This window comes from Andrographis paniculata, unplaced genomic scaffold, assembly GCF_009805555.1.
Source record: "Andrographis paniculata isolate CXL003 unplaced genomic scaffold, ASM980555v1 Contig32END, whole genome shotgun sequence".
NCBI lineage: Eukaryota > Viridiplantae > Streptophyta > Magnoliopsida > Lamiales > Acanthaceae > Andrographis > Andrographis paniculata.
In genome coordinates this window covers 1,292,656-1,302,517 of record NW_026137565.1, presented here as the reverse complement: position 1 = coordinate 1,302,517, position 9,862 = coordinate 1,292,656, and the positions used below count along the sequence as shown (strand labels likewise).

Here is a 9,862-nt window from a genome sequence, read left to right as displayed (position 1 = left end):
GTCAATTGGGATTATTGTGGAACATCATGTTCCCCATGTACATACGCAAAATGGTCTAGCTGAATCCCTTATCAAGAGATTGCAATTAATTGCTACACCATTGTTAATGAGGTCTAAACTTCCTGTATCATCTTGGGGAGATGCTATAATGCATGTAACAACCCTCTTGAAAATAAGACCGACAAGTTATCATTGTTATTCTCCTACTCAATTGGTATTTGTAAAAGTACCAAATATATCTCACATGCGAATTTTTGGATGTGTTTTTTATGTGCCAATTGCACCACCTCAATGCACGAAAATGGGACCTCAAAGAGGGTTGGGTATATATGTCGATATGAATCACCCTCGATTGCGAAATTTCTTGAACCAACAACGGGTGATTTATTTACTGCAAGGTTTGCAAACTGTCACTTTGATGAATCTCATTTTCCGAAATTAGGGAGAGATAGTAATCAACTGAAAAAAGAATTTTCGTGGAAAATACCACTTGAATTTGATCCTCGTACAAAACATAGTTAACTTAAAGTTCAAATAATTGTGCATTTGCAGAAAATTGCAAATCAATTGCTTGATACTTTTAATGATGCTTCTAGACTTACGAAATTATATATTGCAATAGCAAATGCACCAACTAAAATAAATATCCCAGAATGGAAGATTCCGAGTGCTAATGAGCATACTGCCCGCGTAAAATGTGGCAGACCGTTGGGTTCCAAGGATAAGAATCCACGAAAGGAAAATATTGTAAATACTGGTGAAAATATCAATAATGATCAGATACCTGAAAAGATCGGTACAACCCCTGAAGAAGTTGATACTAAAAATTCTGATGAAAACGAGAATAAAGTTATTGAAACTTCTGTTAACTATACTACTATTGGAAAATATTAGAACTGAAAGAAAAGAAATGTTGATAATGCATATGCATATTCTGTAGCATTCGATATAATGAAAGATGACGAGGATTATGAACCTAAATCAATTGATGAATGTCGGCAAAGAGATGATTGAGCAAAATGGAAAAATACAATTCAGTTTGAATTGGACTCGTTGAAAAAACGACAAGTATTCGGCCCTATAGTCCAAACACCTTAAAATGTGAAACTTGTTGGTTACAGATGAGTGTTTGTGAGGAAAAAAATCAAAATAATGATATCACAAGATATAAAGCAAGACTTGTAGCCCAGGATTTTTCACAGAGACCGAGTATTGATTTTGAAGAAACATATTCAACCGTCATGGATGGAATAACATTCATGTATTTGGTAAGTCTGACAGTACGCAAAAATCTTGATATGCGATTAATGGATGTAGTTACTGTCTATCTTTACGGCTCTTTAGACAATGATGTCTATATGAAAATCCCAGAAGGGTTCAACATACCTGAATCATTCAAATCAAAGTCAAAAGAATCATATTCCATCAAATTGCAAAAATCTTTGTAAACAATGAGGCCGAATGTGGTACAATTGCCTCAGCGAAAGCCTAATAAAAGAATGTTACAAAAATGACTCTATCTGTCCATGTGTTTTCATAAAGAAAAATGAGTCAGAATTTATAATCATCGTTGTATATGTCGATGATCTCAATTTAATTGGAACTCCTGATGAAATCCAGAAAGCTGTTGAATATCTGAAAAAAGAGTTTGAGGTCAAAGATTTTGGAAAAACTAAATTTTGTCTTGGTCTACAAATTGGGCACTTGGAAAGTAGAATCTTCATCCACTTATCAAATTATACCAAAAGAGTACTGAAATAATTTCTGATGGATAAGTCACATCCACTAAATACCTCAATGATCGTCAGAGCACTTAATCCTATAAAGGATCCATTTAACCAAAGGAGAAAAACAAAGAAACACTTGGTCCTGAAGTGTCATATATGAGTGCAATGGGTGCATTGATATATCTTGTTAATAGCACCCGACCTGATATTTCATTTGATGTAAGTTTATTGGCAAGATTCAGCTCATCGCCTACTCGACGACATTGGAATTGGATTAAACACATTTTTCACTATCTCCAAGGAGCAATTGATCTCGGGTTATTTTACTCGAAAGATTATTGACATGAATTGATTGATTTTTCCGATGCAGGACATTTATCTGATTCTTATAAAATCAAGTTTCAAACTGACTATATATTCACTTATGGTGAAATAGTGATCTCCTGGAGATCGATGAAACAAACTTAACTGGCACTTATTCAAATCATGCTAAAATATTGGCAATACATGAAACTAGTCGAGAATGTGTTTGGTTGAGGTCAATGACTCAACATATTCAGAAAAATTGTGGGTTAATACCCGACGATAAAATTCTCCTGACTACATTGTATGAAGTTAATACGGCTTGTATAGCCCAATTGAAATGGGGTTACATTAAATGAAATAGAACGAAACATATTTCACCAAAATTCTTATTCACTCATGATCTACAATAGAATGGTGAAATTAATATGCAACAAATTCGATCACATAATAATTTGACGGATATATTAACAAAGGCATTACCGACTGTAACTTTTGAAATATTGGTGAAGAAAATTGGGATGCATCGGTTAAGAGATCTCAAATAATGCTCAAATCAGGGGGAGCGAATTGATATAAAAATGTTGTACTATTTTTCCTTCACTATGATTTTTTTGTCCCACAGGATTTTTTTTATAGTAAAATTTTAACGAGACACATTTTTCGTATAAATACATCCAATGGAAAGTGTTGGAACAAACAAGAACACCAAGTCATACGCAGACACTAAGTGGTGGTATTCATGTGGATGCATAAATACTTGTATTGATATCTAATGGATTATATAATAAAATCTATCTCATTAATTTCAATAGTTTACTCTCTCTTTATCCTTCTATTTATTAGTATTATATAATATATATCTATATACGTATAATATATATAATGCACACACAGTACACATATATATATTTTTAGTTACACACGTTATACCCGTATATCTTTATATACTACTCTCTCTGTTCAAAAACTATAGTTTAGGTTGTGTTAGGCATGAGATTTAAGGAATATTGATATTATATTGGTAGTGGGTAAAAAGTACTGGTAAAAAAAAAATTTGCCCTTATGAGTGTATTAGTGTAAAAAAATAGTGGCAATTATGTAATAATAATGACAAAATAAAGGCAGTTTTACATTGATATGGTTATTTATGAAAATGAGACTATTGTTTTGGAACGGATAAAAATAGTAAACAGGACTATTGTATTATAACAGAGGGAGTATATATATATACAATATATAAAATAGTGGTTAGCGATAGAAATAATCAATATTTTTATTAGCTAATCATATATTAATATTACAACACACCTATAATTTTTATATTATTATTCTTAGTTTATACGCCAAAAGTAAATAGCAGTACATATTGCCCCAATTTAATAAATTTATGAGTTTGTTGGCTTCGTATTTTAAAGTGGATAAGTAAAAATAGTATAAAGATATTTTATCTTTATTTTTTAATATAAAATTAATGATGTGGTGGTAAAATAAGAGTATTTGTAAAAAAATAAAATTGAGATTTATAATTACTTATAAAAATGTATACTTTATTGGGTCTATTTGGTTTGAGGATTTGGAGGGGAAGAGAGGAAAGAATATGAGAAAAATTATAATTACTTCGTCTGCTTCAATTTTTTTTAAAGGAGAGGAGAAGAGAAAAAAGGAAAAGTAATATAAAATGAACTTATGTTGTAGGAGAATTTGGGGAGGGAAAAATATCTATATTTTTATTTTATAAAATTACTATTATATCTTTAGTCCCTCCGTCCCACATAATTTGTCCATATTTTCTATTTTCGTCCGTCCCGCATAACTTGTTTTTTCTATTTTTGGAAATATAATTATGCACTTTAATCGCATTTTAAATTTAAATTTTATAATTTTTTAAATTTTAATTAAACTATTTACTTATCTTAATCTTAATCTATAATTATTTTTACTAAATAATAATTATTTTACTAATACACTTCTTAATTACTTACTAATTATACTTTACCTAAATTCTCGTGTCTACAGTAATACACTCATATTACATGAGACGGAAGGAGTGTTACTTTATATTATACATAAATTATATTATACGTATTTTATAATTAATAATTAGTTATAATATTTTAAACATTTATAATCTAATTAAATTTTAAAACAAAATTTTATATAAATTAAATTAAATTAAATTTATTTATTTTAATTATTTAATTAAACCTTTAAGAGTTAGGTTTTAATTAATAAAATAAATTCATATCTATTATATTTATTTAACACTATAAACGATATTTATTTTATAATTTATTCTAGATAAATAAAATTTACATTAGAATGATTATTTTGTTATTAATTGATTCAATTTTTTTATTATATATAATATTATTTTTATTTATTTTTTATTTAAATGATATAAGTATATATATACTTATTGTATACACTAAAAATATATGTCTAAAATCAATTAAATATTATGTATTTTGGAAGAAAATAAAATTTCAATAAAATAAATATATGGTATTTAATTATACACACATGTTAATTTTTGTACAATAAATATTAACCATTAATGCAAAAATCTGCTTAAAATGGAAGATATCGTACAAATATTACGTGCATAAATAGAGCCATAATAAATTTGGCAGCAAAATAAATTAATCTTGTCAATAAATGAAGTATATAAATTAATATCTTCCAAAAAGGGCAATAATATAAAGATTTTGGCGAGAAAGGAAGGTGCACAATCAAATCCGTCAAGAATGGAAAACGGCATCCGATGGAAAATGAAAGATTATAAAATCTTTTCATCCACGTAGCACCATCCGAAAAGAAAGCCAAGGCCGCCCTCCCCTATAAATAGGAGTCATGGCCAATTCATTTGACACACCGAAGTTGCATCGAGGATTCAAGCAAAGGGGTAAGTCTCTAGACTCTCTCTGTATTGTTCTTCATGTTCTTCGTGTCCTTCGAAGCGTTCTTCGTCGAAAGTCACTGATTTGGACAAATGATCCAATATTGGTTGACGAATCGATGAAGTTAACGTTCTTCGTCGTATGTCCAAGCTGAAGGAAGGATCAAAGCTCTCAAAGCCGTTGAGGAATTCGTCAAAGCCAAGGGAAGGTCTTCAAAGTTCCTCTTAAAGCTTCAAGATGTTCATCCGTTCTTCAACAAAGCATCAACTAGGCCCTCTTCGATCCAAAAAGTCAAAGGGACACGCCACCAAAAGCGTTATGGAGCACTAAATCCACCTCCTCAAAGATCAAAGCTGCGGATCGTTCCAAGAAGACACCAAATCCAAAGCTGAGGATCAAATCGCCCACACAGAGACCGAAGCTCTCCAAAAACGGCAAAGACAAATCAAAGATCAAAGCTACGGATCGTCCAAAGAAGACATCAAATCCAAAGCTGATGATCAAATCGCTCACATGGAGACCGAAGCTCTCCAAAAGGCGAAAAAGGCAAATCAAAGATCAAAGCTGCGGATCGTCCAAAGAAGACAACAAATCCAAAGCTGAGGATCAAATCGCCCACACGGAGACCGAAGCTCTCCAAAAGGCGGAAAATGCAAACTAAAGATCAAAGTTGCGGATCGTCTAAAGAAGACATCAAATCCAAAACCGACGATCAAATCGTCCGCATGGAGACCAAAGTCCTCCAAAAGCGGCAAAGCCAAAACAAATGTCAAAGTTGCAGATCGTCCAAAGAAGACAACAAATCCAAAGACGATGACCAAATCGCCAACGCGGAGACCAAAGTCCTCCAAAAGGCGGCAAAACCAAATCAAAGATCAAAACCTCGGATCGTCTAAAAAAGACATCAAATCCAAAGGCGATGATTAAATCGCCAACGCGGAGACCAAAGTCCTCCAAAAGGCAGCAAAGCCAAATCAAAGATCAAAGCCTCGGATCGTCTAAAAAAGACATCAAATCCAAAGCCGACGATCAAATCACCCGCACGGAGACCAAAGCTCTCCAAAAGCCAAAGCAAAGTTCAAAGTCGCGGATCGTCCAAAGAAGACAACAAATCCAAAGACGATGATCAAATCGCCAATGCGGAGACCAAAGCCATACAAAAGCGGCAAAGTCAAAACAAATGTCAAAATCGCGGATCATCCAAAGAAGACACAAAATCCAAAGCTGATGATCAATTTGCCAATATGGAGACCAAAGCCCTCCAAAAGGCGGCAAAACCAAATCAAAGATCAAAGCCTCGGATCGTCTAAAGAGGACATCAAATTCAAAGCTGACAATCGAATCTCCTACACGGAGACCAAAGCTCTCCAAAAGGCAGCAAATCCAAAACAAAGGTCAAAGTCGCGGATCGTCTAAAGAAGACAACAAATCCAAAGACGATGATCAAATCGCCAACGCGGAGACCAAAGTCTTCAAAAGGCGGCAAAGCCAAATCAAAGATCAAAGCCTCGGATCGTCTAAAAAAGACATCAAATCCAAAGCCGACGATCAAATCGCCCGCACGGAGACCAAAGCTCTCCAAAAGCCGGCAAATTCAAACTGAAGACCAAACTTCTTCGGATCAAAAAAGCCATCGAAAATTAAGTTGGAAAACAAATCGACCCGGAAGGAGAATCAAAGGACTCATTTAGAGAATATGACCCGCTTTAAATTCAAATCAAATATAATTTGTACAGATTTTTGTGTTTATTAAAAATAACACAATTTTTTGTCTACACTTATTTTAAAACAAACTATGTTATTCTTATATCAAAATTGATGTTTTATTAATAAATTAATAAAATTTTATTAAATACTTTTATTTTCATTTATTTATACAATATAAGATAAAATAGTAAAATTATTATATTTTTTCTTCCTCCCTTATTTAAACAAACACAACTACTATTTTCCCTCACCCTCTCCCTTCTTTTTCATATGAACAAAACAATTTTAATATTTTTTTGCCTTCCCCTCGCCACTAATCTCTTCCATTAAAATCTCTCTCCTCTTTTAATTTTTATTTGAACCATACAGATTCTATGAGTTAACTGAAAGAATATTTTATTTTTTACTAAAAAAAAATATAAATATTTTTTTATGACAATTAAAAAATATGTATAAATTTGAATCACAAATATAATTTATTTTCTTCAAAAAAAATACAAAATACAAAAAATAAAAATTTGTTCAAAATTAAAAGAAAGAACATACTCTAAAAACAATTCAAAATATATACAAAATAACCAGTGAATAGGCTTTTGTTCTTTTTAATTTTTCTTTTTCATTTTTATTAAAAAATTAATATACTATACATATTTACTATTTATATATTTCATAAACATTTCTTAATAAATTAAATTAAATTATTCATAGTACCAGTTCAATTGATGCTGCTTAAACCAGCTCTGTCGTTCCATCTAGCACCCGGGTTGGACTTGCCCGACCCGACCCAACTTTTCTCCTTTCTTCTCCGTCGCTCCTAGGCTCTTTTTCTCTCAACCAACCTGCAAGCGCCGCCACCCTCCGCCGAGAACACAAAGCTTTGCAGTGTCTCCGCTGCTACTACACGAGGTATGTATTTCACATATTTAGGATTTCTTTGCGTTCTATTATACATCATTTACGGTGCTTTGGAGGCGTTTTTGTTTGTTTGCATTTCCAAGTTTTCTCGTTCTTGTTCCCGTTCCCGTTCTAATCACGAGCACGGTGATGATTGAAGGAATAGAACTCGATTAGGAATGAAATCCTCTGCGCAGTCTCTGATCGTTTCGTGGATCGCAGTTATTTGTGTTCGCTGAATTGTCTGACTGCATTTCGTGATTCCTTTCCTCTCAGAGATGCTGAAATAATTTCTCATCGGGATTCTCTTTCTCCTTGGTGAAAATGTCGCGTTTGTACGAAGCCTGGACTGAAATTCTGAAGATTCAGAAGTTCCGAAGGATGGTGTCCTATACAGGATTTTACTGCTTCACCGCACTTATCAGCTATGCCTACTGCAACAACACGTATGTTTTCATTTTGCTGTTGGCAATAGATAAGTTTGAAATGAGAAAATTATTGTCGTTTTGTAGCAGCTGGTCTGTGATTCATTGCTTAAATCATTGTTAGACTTAGTAAGGTATTTGCCATATCAGTTGTAGATTTAGCATTGCATTCCTGCCAAAAAATTAGGGGTTTGTATCCCTAATTTGGTAAATAGATTTGTTTTTCAGATTCATATCCAAATATGAAAATGATGGTCGAATTTTGATTGTCGAAAGTTTCATTATGAAAATGATGGTCTAATTTTGATTGTCGAATAGTTCCTTCTACGGTTGTGATTCTGGTCTCCTTGTTATGCTTTTATTTGGACACTGCAGGACCCGAGCTGGATATTCAAGAGCCGACCAATTCTATGCATCATATCCAGCTGGAACCGAGCTTCTAGTTGACACTGGAAAGGTTTGTTGAAATTGATTCCTGGCGACAACGGAGTTATTACATTCTTTAACTTGCCTTCAGATATGCTTGAGAAACTAGAGAAACATGATTTAGGAAATTAGTTGCTTAGTGTCCTGATTTACGACTTAGGTGCCAATATATGTGAACGAAGGTTTCCATCTATGTGAAAAAGCCTTCTTTAAACTGTATGAGTTCTTCTTCATCTAAGATTTGATTTACAGTAGTAACTGTTCTGTTGGTTATTGATGTTGAAATGCTCGAGGGAATACATTGAAATTGTACCCACCCCATGTTAGTCCAGTTTGGTATCATAAAACAGTTTATCATTCTTGTCTTTTGAACTAAACCTGTGATTATTTATTGATGTGATCAGTGATATTTAATGATTCTATCCATCAAAACGCTGTCATACTGGCTGTCACTTAATGTAAATACATTGCTCTACTCTGATAAGTGAAGTGTTCTGTTGAATGGCATCTGTCTCCAACTTTGCATTGAAAGGTAGGGGTTTTTTTGGACATTGAGTTTACGATGGTGATGATGATGATATGTTGTGTTTTAGCTATACAAAGCTGCTCTTGGCAACGTGTATGAAGAAGAAGAATGGGGGCCAGTGGAATGGACCATTTTGGCAAAACATTTTGAACGGCAAGGAAATTCAGCATATGCCTATCATGCAGTAAGTTGAGTTAACGGTAATTGCAAAATTGTGTTGTGTAATACTATTAGTGCGGGTTTTGGTGCACATCTGATATCTGTTCTGTCTGTTTGTTTTAGTTTGTAGTAAGTGATGAAATGTAGATTTAATGTCTGATGAATGTGATGCAGCAATACATGGCACACTTGGGCTCGCTTGGCCAACTAGACATGGATGGGAGCGGCGGCTAGGCTAGGCTAGGCTAGGTGCGCAACACAACACAACGCTATGGTGAAGAGTCCAGAGTGAGTTACCTACTGTTTGGTATATTGATTGCTATTTTCATTCAAGAGTTGCTCTCTCTCTATCTATCTATGATCTGGTTTTTCTTACTCGACTTTTCTATCTATTTAGGGAAGGATTCTTTTTGTGTTTTGTGTTTGTAGCTTTTCATTTTAGGATTGTTTTAGCGGGGGAATGGATGGATGGATATGAGCTTTATATTGAGAAGGCTGTTGGCTATAAATAGCATCTCTTCTTCCTTTAAGTCCACGCCTTATTAGTGATATGATATCTAGGGGCTGTTTGGCAAATACTTTTTTTTAAGAGCTTTTAGCTTATTGAACAGATTAAAGCTGTTTGACCAGTCAAAAAGTTAATTTAGGTGTTTAGTAAATTAGTTTTTTAAAATAGCTTTTTGGACCCAAAAAGCTAATTTTCTGGAAAGCTTAACTTACCAGAGTTTTGAAATAGCTTTTTTTGTAAAATTTTTTTTATTCTTGATATGCCCTTAAAAATTTATTATACATTTT

General features: G+C 33.2%; 1 protein-coding gene across 2 annotated transcripts; it reads left to right on the top strand.

The window, feature by feature from the left end:
- Positions 1-7,367: 7,367 nt before the first annotated feature.
- LOC127247729 (uncharacterized) lies at positions 7,368-9,618 on the top strand. Of its 2 annotated transcripts, none has more exons than XM_051269708.1 (5): positions 7,368-7,543; positions 7,692-7,977; positions 8,332-8,413; positions 8,976-9,092; positions 9,242-9,618. In XM_051269708.1, the coding sequence occupies exons 2-5, from the start codon at positions 7,856-7,858 to the stop codon at positions 9,299-9,301; spliced, it is 381 nt and encodes a 126-aa protein (XP_051125665.1). In that variant the 5' UTR covers positions 7,368-7,543; positions 7,692-7,855; the 3' UTR covers positions 9,302-9,618. The 2 variants fall into 2 exon arrangements, with proteins under 2 accessions (XP_051125665.1, XP_051125664.1); XM_051269707.1 differs by having other exon boundaries at positions 7,370-7,543; positions 7,808-7,977.
- The last annotated feature ends 244 nt before the right edge of the window (positions 9,619-9,862 follow it).